We start from the raw sequence: 21,097 nt of genomic DNA on the forward strand, positions 1-21,097 counted from the left end.
CGGAGTACTTCCTCTAAATTTGCAGTCACTCTACGGTCAACATCTTGGTCGGAAAGTGCGGACATAACTTCAACAACTTCAATAAATTCCTCTGCTTTACACGCTACATGCTCGCGGTCAGCAGGTCCTGCTTCCACATACTCTGCAAGGTCTAAAATATCTCTCACCAACTCTCTAGAAAGTTCACAGCGACTCTCCCTCTACACAGCCTCCATGTTTAGAAAGACTTCTACTTCCGGTTTCAAGGCAGACAAAAGCAGTGGATTAGACTAGATTCACGTTAGTCCCGCCCACGGACTTTGACGGGCGAGGTTGACAGATAAAATTAATTCATGATCCACTGCAACACAAGGACCATGAAATAATTAATTAAATCGTGAAATAATGAAATATGTTTTTTACTTAAAATAATTGTTATTTTAATAAATTAATGACATATTTAATAACACATTTATGTATTTAATTCCAATTTTAATTAATTAATGACATATTTAATTCCAATTTTAACTAATTAATGACATATTTAATTATTTAATGATATATTTATTTAATAACACATTTAAGTATTTAATTCCAATTTTAATTAATTAATGACATATTTAATTCCAATTTTAATTAATTAATGAAATATTTAATTCCAATTTTAATTAATTAATGACATTTAATTAATTATTTAATGATGTATTTATTTATTTAATTTTGGCACTTTTAGTCCTCCATAGATGTCTGCAAATTTTGCAGTTTTGTTTATTTTCAGTTTTTTTACAGGTTACAAAATTGACCATATCTCAAAAAGCAAATTATGTACAGACTCCAAATAAATTTCCTGTGGTTCCAAAGGATATTGTGCAACTTTTTTACATTTACAAATTTGAGGGATACAGCTATGCAATTTCTGTATTTTGAAATATGTGAAAAAAACAAAAACGAGTTTCATTTTTTTAAGGTTTATTGCACTTTTAAGCAATTTTTTGACATAGTTAAGACATAAGTCAATACATATTATTAAAATTTGGGATATCAGGGTTATTTTGATGTAAAGCAAATAAAAATACTCCAAAAAAATGGCACTACAGCATGTAAAAATGTAAAAATATGTCCTGGCGGACTTGCACAATGGTGGGTCTTAAAGGGTTAAGTGAATCAGAAATACAGTCTAGACATCGTTAATGTGGTAAATGACTATTCTAGCTGGAAACGGCTGATTTTAGATGGAATGTCTTCAAAGGGGTACAGAGGAACATTTCCAGCAACCATCACTCCTGTGTTCTAATGCTACATTGTGTTAGCTAATGGTGTTGAAAGGCTAATTGATGATTAGAAAACCCTTGCGCAGTTATGTTAGCACATGAATAAAAGTGTGAGTTTTCATGGAAAATATGAAATTACCTGGGTAATCCCAAACTTTTGAATGTTAGTGTAGGTGCTTTCAGTGTTGGACAGGAGTCCTGGACAACCTGATTGTTCTGGAGTTGTGCAGCCACATACACTGAAATGTGTCAGAATATCACAGCTTGCTATCATTTCAGCTTTTAGATCTTTAGCAGAGATTTGTAGCTACAGTGACTCTTCAATGGGCCTTCATACCCCCCATGTGCACCACTTTGTCCTGGGCTCCATTAACCCTGTCATTGGTTCACTGGTTGTCCTTCCTTGGACAGCTTTTGCTAGTTGCTAACTACTGCCTTCCAGACCTGCTGTTTGGAGATGCTATGACCTCATTTCAACATCACAGCATGGCTTTTGCCAAAGTCTGTCAGATCCTCACGCTGCCCATCGTTCCTGCTTCCAGCACACTGAAGAACTGACTGCTCACTTGCTGTCTAATGTATTCCAGCTCTTGAAAGGAGCAACTGAAACAAGATGAGCACTGTTATTCACTTAACCTGTCAGTGGGTTTAATATTGTAGCTGACTGGTGAACGTTTTGAGTGTATTTTGATATGGTTAACAATTTTCTGCAGATACATTCAGATATTTTAACCCCATGACACCTGAATTGTAAATGTATTTACAATTAAATAAAAAACATCTTTTGTGTGTTTTTGCTTTCCAGCTGATGCTAAAATAAGTGGAGATTGTTAATTTATCTATTACACATAGAACATAGATACATAGATATATAATAATAACGGATATATAATTATTAGGTCCCACTCCGACCGGTCCGACGAGAAACCAGTGCTTGCAAAAGGTTCCGCGGTACGTATTGAATATGCACAAGCCGGCACTGGGGGAATGGATACGCTATCTCGGCTGCAGTCTGAATGAAAGTGGGATGTTGCGAATTCACGACAATAGGCGTCAAGGGGATAAACTCCCAATATCAACATTGATTTCCACTATCTAGCATCAGTTGGGTTCTGTTGTACAGCAGCTACAAAATGTGAATTACAAAATAAATTGAAAAAAAAAATCAGTTTTTAAAGCTGCACTTTGGAAATATGTTCAGTCTGGTATAAAGCACATTTTACAGATAACAGCTGAGTTTTTCAAGTCTAAATCCAGATTTTGCACATTGTGAGAATGCTGGTTTTATTGAGTGAAACATTAGCAGATGACAAAGATGAAACACAAAACAAAGGATCTGAGCCAACTCTGATGTTCTGTCTGACACTTTAAGGAACAGCTGAATGTCAGCAACAAGTGAGGCGGATCAGGGTTGATGTGATGTAATTATCAGATGAAAAGTTGAGTATGAAAAGTGATGTGAGCAAAGTTCACAGTAAAAACCTTCAGTTGAACAAATCCTCAGTGGTCAGCAGCAGCAGCAGGCTGAGTTTGTACAGATCAGAGTCATGGTGTACGAATTTCAATGAGACAGCTGCAGTAAAAGCACACAGCAAAAATTCCTCGAACACACAGAAGTTCAAGAAGAAGTGAGCAACAAAAAGAGGAGAAACGTGAGGAAGCTGCAGTGGAAGCTACCATGAGTGCTTCTCCTCTTCAGATGACAGTCCTGTACAGAGCACAGCACACAGCAGCCTGATAAAATAATCTGCTTACGTTCCTCTGCAGATGTGTGTGTGTGTGTGTTTTACACAAGCGCATGGAGGCAGCAGATTTATAGAAATAATCCTTCATTTCTCATCTATGCTGCAGCTTAGGGACTGAAAGGCAGAGGAGGCTCACCTCGCTGTGTGTGTGTGTGTGTGTGTGTGTGTGTGTGTTTGTGTGTGTGTGTGTGTGTGTGTGTGTGTGTGTGTGTGTGTGTGTGTGTGTGTGTGTGTGTGTGTGTGTGTGTGTGTGTGTGTGTGTGTGTGTGTGTCCAACACAAACACACATTCTCTGTTGTCAGGATCAGGCTGCTGAGTTGCCTGCTGAGCTTTTCACAATGTCTTTAAAATTTTGATTGTTCTTCATCTTTTACCGCCCGGTCACACAAATCCTAGCTGCAGGGGGTTGATCGTTCATTTTCCAACCCCTGCTGTATTTTCAGAGACAAAATTTCCTGACCAGTGGAGTTTTAAACAGCTCTCAACCCTCTTTCACACCACCTGCATGCATTCACAACAGTAGTTTGAACTGAGGCACTACACTAATACAACCAAACTACAAATGTTTGAGCAAATAAACCTAAAAAAAATCCCCTTCCAAAGCCGAGAACAAGAAAATGAGTTTTGAAGTGATTCTGGTTTGCAGCATGGCGACTGCTTTTTTAAAGCCCCTCAAAATACTGGTTAAGAAGCACAGTATTTGTTAGAAACATTATTTACTACTAAATATGTGACAATCAGATTAACAGCCTTACTTTTTTTTAATCAAGATTTCTTTTTTAAAATTGTATTCATTGCTTTTTAAAAATTATTTATTATTCTTTATCTCATTTTGTTTTTATTCTATGTTATTATTTCTTATTTCATTTTTAATCTTATGTCATTTTATTTGTTTCAGTTGTGTGAAGGGAATTCGCAAAATAAGAATTTCATCACTCAGGGCAACCGCTGTGTTTCTACTGTGTGTATGACAGTAAAATTCTTGAATCTTTTTTTTTTCTTCAAATATAAATTAGAGTATCTGCACTCATACAACAAACTAGGAAAAAAAAAGGCTGCTGGGAAATTTTAAAAATAAATTAAATCCACATCTTTGCAAATTATATAAACTTGATGAAATGAAAGTGTGACACAAACTCCAGCGTTCCTTCCTGACGCTGCCTCCATGTTAATATGCCCTGTTCTAGTCTGTCAAGAGAACATGTAATATATACTAAACAAATACACAACTGCAGCATTTCATTACATTTTATCGTTACGTTTCACCCCCTCTTGTCTCAGATGAACTAAATGAACCAAGGTTGTTTACGGGTGAAACTAATGAAAACTGCACAAACAGAAAACAGGTTCTGTGGTCTGAAAGAGGATAATGTATTGTTAAATACCACTATCCCCCACTAAAGCTACCAAAGGTGGTAGAACAAACAAAAACTAAGACCCCTTAAAAGAAAAACATTCCCAAAACAAAGGCAAGGAAGTGCTGGGTTCTGTGCACTGACACGACACAAAGACACTCGGGTTTCCAGAAGAAGGCCGACTGATGGTGTCGAACCTTCCAGTGTCGAACCTTCCAGGTCTCCTACCCACAACCAGCTGAGCAGTTAGGTGATCCCTCCTTATATCCCCACCCAGCTGATTAGCAACAGCACACAGCCCAGCTCCATCTCACAGCTGCTGCAGACTGAGCCTGATCTGAGAACCAGGCTGTGAACTTTCCAAGTCCATAACATTATCCAATCTTGTTAACACAGAGGAGTAAGTATTTGCTCTTCCATCACACGTCATCTCTATAACAGGATGGAGGTGATGAAACAACCACGTACGATATTGGATTTATTGGAAATGATAATGCGCTGCTGGAGAGTGAGGTTATAAACCATAAATCACAAGTCAGTCATGAGTCACACATAGACGCCAAGTTAATGAGATTTTCGATGCTGCCTGTAGAATGTCGTCTCATTCTTCCCAAAGATCTTGTTAAAGTTGGTGGACATTTTGGGAGACAGGATCATGTTGTCACGCATCCAGACATTTCTTCTCTGACAAACAGTCGAGTTGTGGACATTCAAGACACGTCTACGACTGTAACTGACATACCAGCATCCAGCAGCCCATTTTCATCTCTCCTGTCCTATGTGGCATTGTGCTGTTTGAATAAAGGTCTATATTAAGGTGGACTTTTGTAGTCACTGGTCAAAGGAGTGTGTGCTGGTCACACTATCTGATCATAGTCCCATTGCCACACCTAAAGAGAGTGTGGATCAACTCACTGGTTGAGAATGTGTTACCAGTTGAACAGCTCAACAACTAACTGTACACAGTTGACTAATGAAGTAGCAGAAATGAGATCTTTAACCATTTGTATGCTTTGTTCATATTTTTGTCCAGTTGAAGAAGTTCATTCTGAAGTCCAACCAACAGCACAGCAGATAGACTGTCAGGCTACAAAATTACACAGAACAACCTCCATCTACAGTTCTCTGTAAGCTAGATTATTTAACACACCAGACATTTCATGTTCATTTTTCAACTTAGATGATGTCCACATTCAAGGTCCAAAATTTCAAAAGATGATTTATGCAAACTTACTGCAGGGTGCAACTGCATCTGGAAGATGAACCAAAACTAAGCTTAAAGTCATGATATTTCATTAATTAAAATCACTTCATTCCACATGTCTCATTTAAGAAACTGCAACCAAGTAAACACCCCATTTGCACAAAACTAAAAATGCTGCACTTCTCACCTCAGCTGATAAACCACGACTGACTCAGCTGAACTGCAGGCTATGTGAGAAACAAATTAAAGAGACTGAGAGCAAAATAATTAAAAAAAAAATCTTTATATGGCTCAAAAACTACATAAACAGGAGCAAGTTGTTGATCGATTTCACATGGTGAATTATCAGCCCAGAGTTGATGTGAAGAGTAATGTGAAAAGCTTCGAGTGTGTACAGGTTGGAAAAAGGTAAGTAGTAAGCAGCAATAGCAAAAAACATTCAGAAACTACCTGGGGTTCAGAGGGTTAATACAGATTGTAGGATTGGTCATGTGCTGCATCATCACTGCTCATCACACAGGACACTACTGCTATCTAGTGGTCAGAAACAAAACAGCTCCAAGTGTGACGTCCTCTGAAGCATCGCCACAGGACACAAGATGAGTTCGTTGGTTTATATGAGCATAAAACTCACATGACTTTCTGCAGTAAGAGAACGTGTGGAGGCTCATAGAATGACAGATATATAAGATAGAACTGTAGTCAGTGTCTAGACATACTAAAATACAAACAGATTAATACCTTTTTTGTCACTGCATGTGAAACTCCACAGCTAGTTTGGCTGTTTTAACTCTGACAGTCTCTGCAATCACTAATAATTACAGTTTTTCTTTTCTATGTTTTCTGTTGTTGTTTGGGGCTGCACAGTAGCTTGGTGGTTAGCACTTTTGCCTTGCAGCTAGAAGATCCCTGGCCTTCCTGGGATCTTTCTGCATGGAGTTTGCATGTTCTCCCTGTGCATGTGTGGGTTTAATCCGGGTACTTCAGCTTCCTCCCACAGTCCAAAAACATGCTGAGGTTAATTGGTAACTCTAGATTGTCCATAGGTGTGAATGTGAGTCTGCTTGTTTGTCTCTATGTGTAGCCCTGTGATGGACTGGTGACCTGTCTAGGTTGTCCCCTGCCTTCACCCTAAGTCAGTTCGGATAGACTCCAGTTCCCCCGTGACTATAATGAGGATTTAGGTATATAGATAATGGATGAATGTATTTTTTTTGGTTTGTTTTTTTGCTGCTAAATGACTAATGGGAATATTTTTTCTCAGAGTCAACAATATGGTGATGTTCGCCATTAAACCATTACAGTGTCTTTAACTCCAATACCTCTGTCCAGGTACTGAGGTGTGTTTCTATTTTAGACTTTTATGTAACTATCACACCAAGCACCATCCTTGTAAATGAGGATGGCTGCCACAGCGGTTCTGAAACTCGGCCCATGTGGTCTCCGCTATAAGAACAGACATAAGGACGTCTGTGAAGCCTGTTGAGATCTGGCCCAGAGCCTTGCTGCAGTGCAGAGTGATGCTCAGAATACTGAGAGGTCTGAATCCGGAACACACAGTGTTTTTTGAGGCGAGTCGATGTAAACGATGCAGCCATTTGTCACGTCACGCGCACTACAGCGGAAAGATGTGGGTCCCGTTCTGCAGAGACATTCAATGTCCAATCCATTAGTAACACCCAGCCATGCCAAGCAGCAGTGTCCCATCATGCACTGCAATAAGCAAAAACAAATGTTTTGTATTACACTGAGGAGGACATAAATGGAGGGAAAACAGCTGCATCCTCTATTAAAAAGTTATTCCTCAGAGGATAAATGAACAAGGGGAAAGCAATCAACTCTCATTAGATGTGACCAAGAAAAGGAGCCATCTTTCTTTGGCATCAAGCATTAAAATAGTCTCATTACATATTCTAAGCTTCAGGAGTAAGAGATGACAGAATCCTCCTGTTTGTCTGGGTGACAATCAATCAAGAACTCTATAAAATAGCCACCTTCTATTAAACAGCATGTGTGCAATACACAACAGAAGTGAGTAACTCCCTGTGCAATATTGATTACATGCCAAATAATTCAAACTTGTATCAAAGTAGTTGAACAGCAGGATATTTGCATGCAATTAAAATGAAAGATTACTTGTTTACTATCAGGCCTCACCATAAGAACTCGGTGTAATTAAAAACACTGCAACTTTCATTACTGAGAAAAAAAATTTTGTTTTTTCAGTACTTTGTACATCCACCTCTTTTTTACAGCACGGTATTCATCCTCCTCAATATGGCACAAACTTCTGGAAAGATGTTCAGTCATTCCTCACAGCCAATATTTTTCAGCTGGAAGTGTTGCGTTTCTCTCTGCTTCTCTTTAAAATACCCCAAAGCTGTTCTACGTGATTCAGCTTACTTGTCCAGGACATAGTTTTCACTTTATTCTTCTTTAGAGGCTCTTGTGTGATTTTGGCATTGAGCTCTGAATTGTTATCATTCTGCAATATTTATCTTTGGTCAAGCTTTTGCAGACTGAGAGTCATTTAATCAACCAGTATTTTGGTATATCCACAGACAGTCCATAAATAAACATCATCTCCTCAACACCTTTCGCACTCATGCAGCTCCATATTATCACACTCCCACCTCCGAGCTTCACTGTCAGGACTATGCAGTCACTGTGGCAGTCCTGAATAGGTTCACAGCAAACATGTCAACCCTATCTAAACCAAATAAATGAATCCTGATTAAACAATGTGCCCCCAAAATTCATCAGGCTTCTTTTCATGTTGTTTGGCAAAATTTACTTCTGCGTGTCTGTACTTCAGGCTGCGAGAGAACATGATGACTGTGGTCACCTGTCAGGATCCTACAATGATGCTGCATCTGGTACCACCAGACGTCTGTTGCAGAACCACAGATGTGTGTGAAACTGCCTCTGGGAACCACACTGCAGAGGGTGAAGGTTCTGGGTCAAGATGTTGTGGTCACCTGCACAGGTATTTATTTTGATGCCATCCATATACACTACCGTTCAAAAGTTTGAGGTCACCCAGACAATTTCCTGTTTTCCATGAAAACTGACACTTTTATTCATGTGCTAACATGATTCCACAAGGGTTTTCTAATCATCAATGAGCCTTTCAACACCATTAGCTAACACAATGTAGCATTAGAACACAGGAGTGATGGTTGCTGGAAATGTTCCTCTGTACCCCTATGGAGATATTCTATTAAAAATCAGCTGTTTCCAGCTAGAATAGTCATTTACCACATTAATAATGTCTAGACTGTATTTCTGATTCATTTAATGTTATCTTCACTGAAATAAAACTGCCTTTCTTTCAAAAATAAGGACATTTCTTAGTGACCCCAAACTTTTGAAAGGTAGTGTATGAGTCACAGAAACTGATTTCCTTTGATAGCTCCTGTGCCTGGAGCAGTCTGGAGCATCTGTCCGCCTGTTTTTCAGAGGTAGATTGTGCAAGTAGTCTCCTGTTCGGTGCCATTCTAGGAGAATGACTGCTGCAGCTCTGATTCGTGGTACTATGGCTTGTTCCATACCTCCTGCTGCAACTGCGTTTCGACTGATCTTCCTGTATCCTTTTCACGAAGATCAGACACGCAAAATTTTTGGTTCCTCTGCCAATTCTTTTCCATGTGCGGCCATGATGCAGACATGCAGATAAGGGAAACACATCTTAAAGTGAGAAAGTTGTGGTATTCCTAGCTCATGTCAGAACCATGTTCATGCAATTAGCCTGACTAGGAAATCAAGTGTACTTAGTTTTACCTCAGTCATCAAAAGTTCTCTTGTGTGTCAGTGACATTGTGTTTAGTTTATGTTGTTGAGTTTCTAGTTTGGGGCCCGTATTTTTAATTTAGTCATTCTAAATTATTTGTTGTTGATTGCTCATGGAAATATTCTACACTTTACAAAATGATGGATTTATTGACATGACACAATAGTGAATCATTTGATACATAAATGATATTGCACAGGGACGTACTCACTTCTGTTGGATACTGTATGCTTGTTTTAAAACTCAGAAAACACTCCAGACACATAAAAAACAGTTGCCACATGTAAAAATGCTAATCTTTTATTTACAAACTGTAAACGTCAACTCTTTCCAAAATGCTAGAAAAATACATCCGGTCCTTGTTATCATTTGTTGATTATGTACAAGTTTGTACAAAATGCACTAATTTCATAGATAATCCAAATTTATAGTCCTTGCTGGACAATATAACAAGTTTTACAGGTTGGATCTGCAGGTTAAATGTGTAAATGTGTGAAGTAAAATAAATTATAGAACCTCTATTTTTAATTATAAATAATCAAACTCAAACAAATAATTATTCACTGTACAGCGTGGTGCTTCATTTTGTATGAATGTTATGTTTTTTGGCACAGTGCGCTAAAGTAAACCATTTCAAGGCCATGACACAGGGGCAACTGTACATACGTTTTTTCTTTTCAAAACATTTTTTAAAAACTAAACGAACAGACCCCCTTCATCTCAGCATAATAAAGGTATCAAGTATCTTTCCACCTCAGCAGCACAAATGTTAATGTTCAGGTTAAAAAAATAGATTTAAAATCTCTTCGTAGATTCACATCCAGAAAGAAAGTGATCAGATGAAAGTAAACTTTATATACCAATAAAAATGTTAAATGAATGCCAGCTGTCTCTAAAACCTGAAAAAGAATACTAATGCAAACCTCTCTACATTTGAAAAATCAAGTGAAATATTAATATCAGAATGATCAATGACGACACATACAGGTGATGTTTACGGATCTGTAGCTTCTGAAAGTTTAGGAGCAACACAGGACAGCAAGAACAGGCCGGCTGCCGGTGACAAATTATTAGTGAGAATAAATTTGCAGAATAAAATGTAAACTTTCCTTAATCTTCTTACTGATGAGTGCTAACAACAAGTGCTTTGTATGAAATGTCACCTTGCTTACTTACTGATAATTCAAATTTTAGGTCAAAAACCGCTTCCTTGTGTTTATGAAACGTGTGCTGGATTTCATGAGCTCTTCAAAAAACTTCTTTCAAATTACCAGAAAACTGCACCACAGTGCAGAATCTTACATGCAAAACATGTAAGCAAATATTCATTTTATTGTCAGTCTTTGTTGTATTAACCATAGGATATTATAACCCATTTCAACTGGATATCAGACTTTAAGTGGATACATTTTCCTCTTGGGAGTTTTCATTTTACCTGCAGCCAGCTGTGTTTTAGCAGAAAGACTTTAAAAAAAGTTGCTCCCTAAAGATGATTAACTCAACAAGGGTCACAGACAATTTAGCACTTAATCCGTGTTTGGCACCTCATCCTCTTTCTTGACCATGTGTTGGAAAACTTGCATTTGAAACTTAGTTTGAATATTCAGTGAGTGTGTGACTGTTCATTTATCAAACCTTTTACATGCTCCATTCTTCCCTGAGCTGAGCTGCACTGTTAGTACCAGAACTGTTGTGACTGTCTGTCCTCCATCAGTGTGAGGAGACCAGGTCAGCGCTGGAAGCGGAAGCAAACCAGGAGAGGCAGATGGTCCGATGAGTGGTGCTGATTCGGCAGACCGTTGACTTCCTCCAGCTCTGACTGACCGACCAATGACAGCCTGCCCAGCAGCTGGAGGCCCCGCCCACCAGGAAGTGAAGGAGGTTGGGTGAAATCTTTTAAAAGGAGAGCAGACAGAGAAAGTGTGACTGATGTGACTGAGATTAAAAGATTAAGAGACAGAGAGAAGGAAACTGGAAAACAGGGAGAGAAGAAGAAAATCCTGACCATAGTTTCTGCAGGTTTTGTCAAATGAAGCATTTTTTTATACTGTCATGTTATCACAGTCTGACATATTTAAGTATGTGGGAAAACCAGCAGGATGATATGGCAAACAAATACACTACTGTTCAAAAGTTTGGTGTCATCCAGGTAATTTAATGCTTTCCATGAAAACTCACACTTTTATTCATGTGCTAACATGATTGCAACAAGGGTTTTGTAATCATCAATTAGCCTTTCATCACCATTAGCTAACACAATGTAGCATTAGAACACAGGAGTGATGGTTGCTGAAAATGTTCCTCTGTACCCCTATGGAGATATTCCATTAAAAATCAACTGTTTCCAGCTAGAATAGTCATTTACCACATTAATAATGTCTAGACTGTATTTTTGATTAATTTAATGTTATCTTCATTGAAAAAAAACTGCTTTTCTTTCAAAACTAAGGACATTTCTACGTGACCCTAAACTTTTGAATGGTAGTGTAGGTGTCACAGAAACTAATTTCCTTTGATAGCTCCTGTGCCTGGAGCAGTCTGGAGCATCTGTCCGTCTGTTTTTCAGAGGTAGATTGTGCAAGTAGTCTCCTGGTAATTGTGTCTTTTTAGGAGGATGACTAAAAAAAAGAAAGACAAAAATGTTTTCTTCCAAAAACAAGGACATTTCTAGGTGACCCCAAACTTTTGAATAGTAGTGTATATGTTATTCTACTTTTTCAGGACATCACCTAGCAGTAAACATCAAAAAATGCCAACGAAATAATGTGCAGAAAGTGGACATCTGGATTAACCAGTTAAACAGAAAGGCATATCCTAACTATCAATCAGCACCTTGGTCATTGCAACAGAAGTGACAGGCCTGATGGTTCACACTTAAGCTTCTCAAAGCAGGTGGCAGCGTGTGTGTGTGTGTGTGTGTGTGCGTGCGTGCGTGCGTGCGTGCGTGCGTGCGTGCGTGCGTGCGTGCGTGCGTGTGTCAGTACCAGGAGTGTACAGGATGTAATCCACTGTCATGGCTGTGCGGGAGTGACAAGTGGTGATCTCAGGTCTCCCGTCAGGCATCAGCTGGTGTCGATAGGATGAGTGCAGCTTCAGGCTGTGCTCAATCCTCACTCTGTACAAACACAAGGTCAGTGTGTGTGTGCTGCACACTCTACTTTACACACTTGGAACAAGATCTGTGTTATTTATCCAAGTGCTGAACAGAAACCTGACTAATATTTAACAGTACAGATGCTCACTTAATGAAGAAATCACTTAATCACTTAATATATAAAAGCAAATTGCGATAGAAACTGATTTTGCCGTGCAAAGACATTAAATTCATATTTTAGAATTCTTTCAGTATTTGTGCAACATTTCAAAACTTAACAAAGAGGACACTTCCAAGAATGCTGCAGCTGTTTTCACAGTCAGATCAACTGATTACTACAATTTGAAGAGAGGAATGAAGGAAGGAACAAAGGCAGTAAAGGAAGGGAGAGATGTTACCTGTTGAAAGCAGCAGCAGCAGCTTTAGCAGCGAGGTCTTCTACTGACAGATTAGAGATTGCTCCTTCTACTGCTGATACAGAAAGACAGCTTCAATTTGAAGCTCAACAACACATTAATCATCAACATATAACTTCACCTGAAATAAAACTAAACATAACTATACACCTACATTAACAACATTAGAGCAGTACCTTCTCAACTAATACAGTATATTTCCTAAAACATTCAACAATTCCTTTAGAGATCCAACAGGTTTCAAAGACATTTTTTCTTACATTAATCAAACTAAGTTAAATTGAACCACACAGGTACTCTGAAACAACTTCACTACAATGGCTCCAAGTCTGAACTAAGATAGTGCTGTTTAAGAATACTACACTACAAGTCCTGAAATGCTGAAAATGCTTGTTGTACGACCATTCATGTACACTAGGTGTGCTGGTGTAAACATGAAGCAGAAGGCCGGTTGTTCTGTCGTATTTTCTAAAATCAGAGGTTTCTGAGCATGGACAACAAGGTCAGCAACATGCAATTTGGTATCCTGGTTGAATTAACCACTGGAACTCTGGGTAAAATGTCTGTGCTTTGTTAAGAAAAGGAGTCATGTGACACAAGTGTGACAAATCAGGAAATGACACAAAGTGAGAGTAAAGACCCAGTCAGGAAGTGAACATGAGTGTCATGTCATCGTTTCCAAAACTCCCAGTTTCTGGCATCTAAAGTTTTTAAGACAAACCAGGATCCAAAAAGTCTCTATTTCAGTCTCCTCCTTTAAAGAAAGGGTTGATGCTAGTCATAACTGCGGCAGTGCTATGTATCAGTGTGTAGTTTTAACCTGGAGGTAAAGTTCACCTGTCGGGCTGGTGGGGGAACACTCAGCAGTGGGTTTGTTCTCATACTGACACTGATGGGTGATTCCCAATCTGTGAGACCAGATCGGAGACGTGAGAAGACGCTGACCTCTGGGACTGTTCTCCTGACCCGACACCTGCACAAACGCACACAGAAACACAACAAAGGTCAAACTTTTATTACAGATATTTACAGATTGAATTTACTAACTGTTTGACCTGTTACAAAGGGTCAAAGTGACATCGTAAACAACAATCAAACATATTCAGTCTGCAGTGATGTAAATAAAAGCGGTCAATCTGCACATTTGTTGAGCTGAAAAATCACAAAGACCGTTTTTGCTAGACTTCAATGTCGTTCATATTCAGATGAATTGTTTCAGCAGCATCAGCACCGTGTCTCACCACGCCAATCTGCATTCCTTGATAATCCAGGCAGCCTGTGGTCAGGAAGTTGTACAGTGGACTCCATGGAGTGGAGTTAAAATCCCCACACAGCACAACAGGGTTGGCAGATCCATCCGGGAGGTGGGACAACCGACCGATCTCAGCCAATAGGATAGCCAGCTGGGCCAGTTTGATGTCACCACGGCGAGGGTTGTAGAGAAGGTGAGTGTTGGCGACGCAGATGAAAGCGGAGGGATCTGACTGGCCGATAGTGTCGTTTGGTCGCAACTGCAGTACCAATCCCACGTTGTCCCGGTCGAGGAGGGCGTCGCCGGGACGGAAGAACTCCACAGGGTTGGAGGACAGCAGGGAGAAGCGAGAGGTCTTAAAGGTAACAGCACAACCGTCTGGTTTCCTTCCTGTCCGTTTCTTATACTCACAGTGGTAACCTAAGAAACAGACACACACACATAATACACAATTTAAAAAAAAAAAAAGGAAAACAAACAGAAATCTATATTAACATACACACTAGGACTGACAGACGAATCAAATTTTCCTTGTTATCACAATATGCGATACAAATTTAGGGACTTTTTGGCAGAACTTGCAGGCTGTGTTCACATAACAGATACTACACAAGTATGGAAAGAAATATAGTAAGTTGTAAATGATCTATAGTATATAAAGCCACAATTTTTCAGTGTTTGTAACACTTGTGGGAACTTATAAAAAGGACGAAACAAAAGTTGAAAAAACCTGGCTTGTAACTATGATACTGTAAGTCTCCCTCCTTCTGGCCATGGTGGTTTCCATAGAGGTGCAGGATTTTGTAATACAGTGAAAAGTGAGGCCACAGTAAGGACAAATATGACAGGAGTAAAAACTGCCCACAGACTAACCCTTACCATCATTACTCAATGCTGAACCCCAGCAGGTGAGCGGTTATTTTTTAACAGGGAAAATAAAATAAGCAGCATCTTGTTCCTTCACCACCACCTACCACATATACAGCCATGTCCATAAATAATGGTACGTTAACAATGGGGATGTATTTTGGTCATTTTGCTATCCAGGAGAATGGCAAACCCCACCTCATATCACCTCCTGTCAAACCCTCACCCTGACCTGAACCTGATTCTAGGCAGAACTTTAAAACCAAGTCTAAATCCTGAGACAACCCTGTGAACTTCTGTCTGAGAGTACGGACAGACTATAATGCTTTTAACGTATTCCAAACTCAAATTACTCCTCACAAAGACAGACATACACATACACTATCATTCAAAAGTTTAGGGTCACTTAGAAATGTCCTTATTTTTGAAAGAAAAGCAGTTTTTTCAATGAAGACAACATTAAATTAATCAGAAATATAGTCTAGACACTGTCAATGTGGTAAATGACTATTCTAGCAGGAAATTTTTAATGGAATATCTCCATAGAGGTACAGAGGAACATTTCCAGCAACCATCACTCCTGTGTTCTAATGCTACATTGTGTTAGCTAATGGTGTTGAAAGGCTAATTGATGATTAGAAAACCCTCGTGAAATTATGTTAGCACATGAATGAAAGTGTGAGTTTAAATGGAAAACATGAAACTGCCTGGGTGACCCCAAAACTTCTGAACGGTAGTGGACATACACACAAACAAGAATTCCTACCTAGTGCTTGTAGAGCAGGTTTAATCTGGTTTTCATAGTGGTCCTCCTGAACCTCCTGTAGACACAGGATCTAGAAAAATAAGAGTTTTCATTAACTTACACTGAATAGTAAAAAGTATGTGGACACACACTTTCCTGTCATTGCAGTTGTTCATGGTTTGGTGCTTCATTAACACTAAAGAATATGACCATGTTTTGGCGTCTTTGTGGCAACAGTTTGGTGTGTTTCAGTATAACAGTGTCCCAGTGCAATGAACCAGAAGCAGTTCAAGCCATACTGCTCAGCGTCAGAGGTGGACCTGAACGGGCAAAAGTCTCTGCAGTGAGGCTCCATCTGTTCCTCAGACTAAACATACCGTTTCAAGTTTGATCACATCTCATCCACTCACATCAGCGTTGTGCTGCTGGATCTCAGCCAGCAGGTTGGGCAGTCGGTACTCCCAAGGTAGGACGCTGGGGTTAGAGTGGCGGTAAAGGTAGGCGTTGTCCTGCAGTAGCTCCTGGGACAGAATATTGTAGGACATCACTGAGAAGTCAAACACTGTGCTGTCCCCTGGTGGCTGGAGGTCAGAACTGCAGGCCTCCCAGTGTCTCTGCAGAGCTGAGGAGAAGAGATGAGGAAGATGGAGGGAGGAGTGTGTGATTTAAGACAAGTTCCAGGGACTTATTTTAAAAAAAATAAAGATCACACTGATGGTGAATGTTTGCTCAAGGACTTTACATCATCTCTAAGTTCTACCTGTAACAATCAGCAAAAATGACTGAGTAATGATTATGTCATGTATATGTGGCCTGAGGTGGTAATTACAGATGTTACCAACACTGTGAGCAGGTTTGCTTCCATTCTGAGAAGCTTCATTCTGGCTGAAAGTGTTTATCCCTGACACAGAACATGCACTTTATTTGAGTCTTTTCAGATTTGCATTCAAGCTGTATGTTATTGTACTGAATAGCAAACTTTTCTTAGCTGATCTATTCATGAACAGTCAGCTTTTGATGGTGAATTTAGATGAACTAAAGTCAGCACCTATCTGCAAAACTACATCTAAAAATGGGCGTGTGTTGAAATGGCTAGCAGAGATGCCAACAAGCTAGAACATACTGAACTAAATGAATCAACTTACGTTTTACAGGTTGTGAGACTCCAGGTGGAGGATGTTGTCTGTTTGCTCCGGCCACCTGCCATGGGTTTGAGGGGACAGTGGTGCTGCGAGAATGAGAAACAAGTCCCGTCCACTGCCCCCCATCATGACCTCCATCCCTTTGCTGCTCTGCTGGCCCCTTTGTGTTCCTGTGAAGCCCACCCAGCTCCTCAGTACTCTTATTTTTAAACCAGGGGTTGGGCTTGTGGACTGAAACTGTATCCTGAGTCCTGGGCTCTACAGTTTGTGAATCTCTCTGCTGATGTTCCCTCCTCCCTCGATGTGGAGATCCATCTCTACTGGAAAGGTCCTTTCGCTGTCTGTCTTTAGTCACACTTTTAGTCCTTTCTACATCTTTATCTCTGCTGTTTTCCCTACTGACACCTCTCCCAGCTCCATTCTTTCCTCTGTCTCGACCTCCGTCTTGGAGGTGATGGTCCGATCGGAGGCTGCTGTCCATGCCGGAGCCCTGGTGATGGTGCTCTCTCCTGGAGCCTCCCTGCATAGACTTGCCTCCTGTTGCTCTGTGTCCTTCACTTTGTTCAGTGCTCTTTTTATCCTCCACACTCTTCCTCCGTTTGTATGGAGGCTCTCTGTCTCTGTCAGGACGGTCCATCATGCCGCCTGCAGTGGTGTAGAATGAACGCCAGCGACCTCCAAAGGGCCCAGGGTTGATAATCAGATGGCGTAACGTCCTACCATTGAAGGACTGGTGGGCTGATGGGTGGGAGTGGGGGAGCTGAGGAGGCCAGGGTGGAAATCCCCGCACAGACGACCATGGGTGAGGAGCGGGGCTGAAGTGGGGGAGGTAGGAGGAGGCACTGCTGCTCCTAAAGCCGGCCTGGGAGAGAGCAGGATGGCTGAAGGGAGGGAGGGATGAGCTGAAAGAGCTCAGCCGGCGAAGGAACATGGGGTGACTGGAGGGTGAGATCAGAGAGGAAATTATATAGAATTCAACACGTAGAGAAAAACATCAAACATTCTCTCGTTGTAGTCTCTCAGTTGTGGGAATTTAATGCTTTTATTTATCTTATGCTATAATAAAATACCATATTAGGGTATTGAATCGTTGGTTGGACAAAACTAGAGATGTGAAGAAATCATGCCAGGCTTCAAGAAATTATGATTTGTGACATTTTATAGACCACACAAAGCATTTAATCAACTAAATAATTGAAAAAAAAATCTACACATGGCTTGACAATGAAAACATTTCCTGTTAGGAACTAAGGTAACATGAGAAATTTGATCAGACATGACGTAAATAGATGAGAGGAAAATTATAGCAGATTTGAGGACTTTAACCAAAGCATGGCTAAATTTAATTAAAAAAAAAAAAAAAAAAAAAAAAATATATATATATATATATACACACACACACACACACACACACACACACACACACACACACACACACACACACACATATATAAATTACCTGTCAATCGGTCAATTATCGTTTTACCTTCTACACTGTGATGTGTGCATGTCAATAGTTATATCACCAGAAATGCAATGTGAATTAAGGCAAATGCACTGAAACACATCATCCAACAACGTGCTGCTTGATACAAAAACAAACTCACACAGTTCTCATCCAGTCTACACAAGAAATCTGTCCAACAGAACATCCTTTACTCCAATTTAAAGGTGTGCTTACTTTCTCTCTATTTATTTTATTTGCAAGGCACAGAGCTTGTTGAAAAACAGGCACCACGTGTGAACAGCAAAATAAGCATGGAACAGCACAGAAACACTGAAAGGTACTTTGTCAGCAGTGTTTTGTAATTGCTGCCAGTCAAAATAAGTGACCTGTTTGACCATTTAAACCGCCACCACAAAGCTCTGTGGAACAAGTATAAAGCTAGATCTAAACGCCATGCAAAGCAAAAACTATTCTAGATGTCTTTGCTAGTGTTACACCATATGGAAACGTTTCCAAATGTTTTTTTTCCCAACCTTTTTAAACTGAATTTTTCTTTTCTGTGTAGATGCACTGCTCTAAAAGAATCACCACGATCACTGTAGAATGATTAATTCTTTTCAAATACAGTTATTCAAGTCAAGCTGCCAAGTTGTCTGCCTGTTATATTCTTGGTTAATCAGTAAAACGTTTGATCTATCCAGAGAACAAAAGGTGAAAAATTACCATCATCATTTCCGAAAGTCCAAAACATTGTTCTAAACATGTTTGTTTGGTTGTCCAGCAGTCCACAATCCACAGGTATTCAGCTTACAACGAAAAAGAAAAGCGAAAAGCAGCAAAACCTCGCATTTAGGAAGCTCCAACCAGACAGCACCTCACACTTGACTTGACATTTAGCTAATAGGTCTAACTGAAGAGAAAAGACAAAGACTGAAGACTGACATACTACTGATAATGTTTATTTATTATTTTTTTTTTGTATTGCATTAGCGAGTTTACAAGCTAGTGTAACAATTTCCCATAACTAAAAGTAAAAGCAGCAGCCGCAGCGTTAGCTATGTTAGCTGTTAGCTGCTATATTTTGTAGTTTTGCCTCTTATCTGTGAGTGAAACGTGGAAATTTTCATTATGATTTCATTTGATTTAATTGTGAATATCGTTACAAACCAGAGGCTAACAACTCAAAGAATAAACCACATAAGACAAGGTACTGTAACGTTTGCGATAAACCCTGATCGCTGTGTATTAAAGTCTCCTTCAGTTATCTCCCGTTGGCTGTTTTTAGCCTCACTGAACATGAACACATCTGAAACAGCCTAATTATCTAGTAACTCTTAGCAGCTAGCTCACTTTAACTTACTTCTCCTCGTAGAAAGAAGAATCATCGTTTACGTTTCTGCTCGGATGCATTTAGATAAATTATAAGGGTAAACATTATCGAAGCTTTAACTGAAAATCTGCTTTGAAGCTAAAACCCAAAACAAGCCGCACAAATATGACGTAGTCACATACGTACTGACTGAGCGCGGAAACCTGTGCTGCCTTCAATTACAAATGACAAAGCTCGTGTTTTCCAAAGCTGGCAAAAAAATACTGTTTTGTGCAGTCTGTGAACTGGACTGACAGTTAGGAAATAGCATATATTTCTCAATGTAGCTTTAGAATACAGTTAGTTGTCCTGTTGCGACGAATAAAGAAGATAAAATACAGATGTTTAAGTGTTGCTACTGATATATTATTCAGAATATATTTATTCTAATAAATATTCTAATAATATTCTAATTTATTCTAATTTATTATAATATATTCAAGTTAAACTAAGCCTTCTTTCACTAAATTTCGATGAGCTGTTAACGTAACTTTACCTTTCACGAGGGAAAGTAAAGGCATCATCGAGGCTAACGTCTTCTTAGCGTTGGAACTTGTAGTTTTTACTTTCCGCGTACTAGCATCAAATGATAGGATACAGTCGGTTAACGGACTACAGCCGAGTCGGTACAGCGGAACAGTGGCCCGACTGGAAACGTGGCTAGTCGTTACATATCTATTATTTTATCGGGCACATCATGTAATGTCACGATTCTTTCGTTAGCAAACCCAGTCGCCGTGGAGAGATTCCAGAAATAGAGAAACGGTATCAGCATGAGAGTTAGCACGTTTTATGTATTTTCACTGGAGCGGTTTGGAGGGAATGGCTGGCGAGATGAAAAGGTCATTGTACTTACGTAAAATCGAGGTTCCACTAGAAGACAGCGGTGTCGGTAGAAACGGGTTGAAAAGACAAAATGTCAGCTTCTAATGTGCGACATTCTTTTTGCTATATGGTGTCTAAAGTAAAGCAGCGGAGGAGGAAGGATAATCCCGGTGTGGATACAGAGAGCAATGATCTGAGAGGAACCTCAGCACACACACAGCCCAGTGTACTGTACATCCCCCTCTGCGTGTGTGTGTGTGTGTGTGTGTGTGTGTGTGTGTGTGTGTGTGTGTGTGTGTGTGTGTGTGTGTGCTTCACTTTACATGAGAGCTGCAACACAATAAATGTCCACATCTTTTTTTCTTCTCTCTTTAGGCTCATTGTCTGATGTAAAACTCTCGCTATTGCTGCACTACTGACAGCTCATTCTGATGTAAATACACATCCACTAGAGAGGAAAAATAGTGCCCAAAGATGCAACTTATACTACATTTAGTTGGCTTTGTATGAGGCCAATGATAATGACAAACAGATGGAATAAAAATGAGAATATAGGGTTTATGTTAATGAGCGGTCCTATAATGATGCATTTTGAA

The 21,097-nt window shown here is 39.7% G+C and overlaps 1 protein-coding gene across 4 annotated transcripts; it reads right to left on the minus strand.

Moving 5' to 3' along the window:
- Positions 1-9,628: 9,628 nt before the first annotated feature.
- angel2 (angel homolog 2 (Drosophila)) lies at positions 9,629-20,740 on the minus strand. Of its 4 annotated transcripts, XM_035958304.2 has the most exons (10): positions 19,668-19,805; positions 19,031-19,113; positions 16,864-17,798; positions 16,129-16,340; positions 15,740-15,809; positions 14,096-14,526; positions 13,692-13,827; positions 12,837-12,909; positions 12,329-12,459; positions 9,629-11,237 (listed from the first exon to the last, which is right to left on the minus strand). In XM_035958304.2, the coding sequence occupies exons 3-10, from the start codon at positions 17,789-17,791 to the stop codon at positions 11,074-11,076; spliced, it is 2,145 nt and encodes a 714-aa protein (XP_035814197.2). In that variant the 5' UTR covers positions 17,792-17,798; positions 19,031-19,113; positions 19,668-19,805; the 3' UTR covers positions 9,629-11,073. The 4 variants fall into 4 exon arrangements, with proteins under 4 accessions (XP_035814197.2, XP_023148362.2, XP_023148361.2 ...); XM_023292594.3 differs by lacking the exons at positions 19,031-19,113; positions 19,668-19,805 and adding an exon at positions 20,533-20,740; XM_023292593.3 differs by lacking the exon at positions 19,031-19,113 and having other exon boundaries at positions 12,837-12,906; positions 19,668-19,825.
- Positions 20,741-21,097: the final 357 nt, after the last annotated feature.

The sequence above is a fragment of the Amphiprion ocellaris genome, chromosome 12 (genome assembly GCF_022539595.1).
Source record: "Amphiprion ocellaris isolate individual 3 ecotype Okinawa chromosome 12, ASM2253959v1, whole genome shotgun sequence".
Taxonomy (NCBI): Eukaryota; Metazoa; Chordata; class Actinopteri; family Pomacentridae; genus Amphiprion; species Amphiprion ocellaris.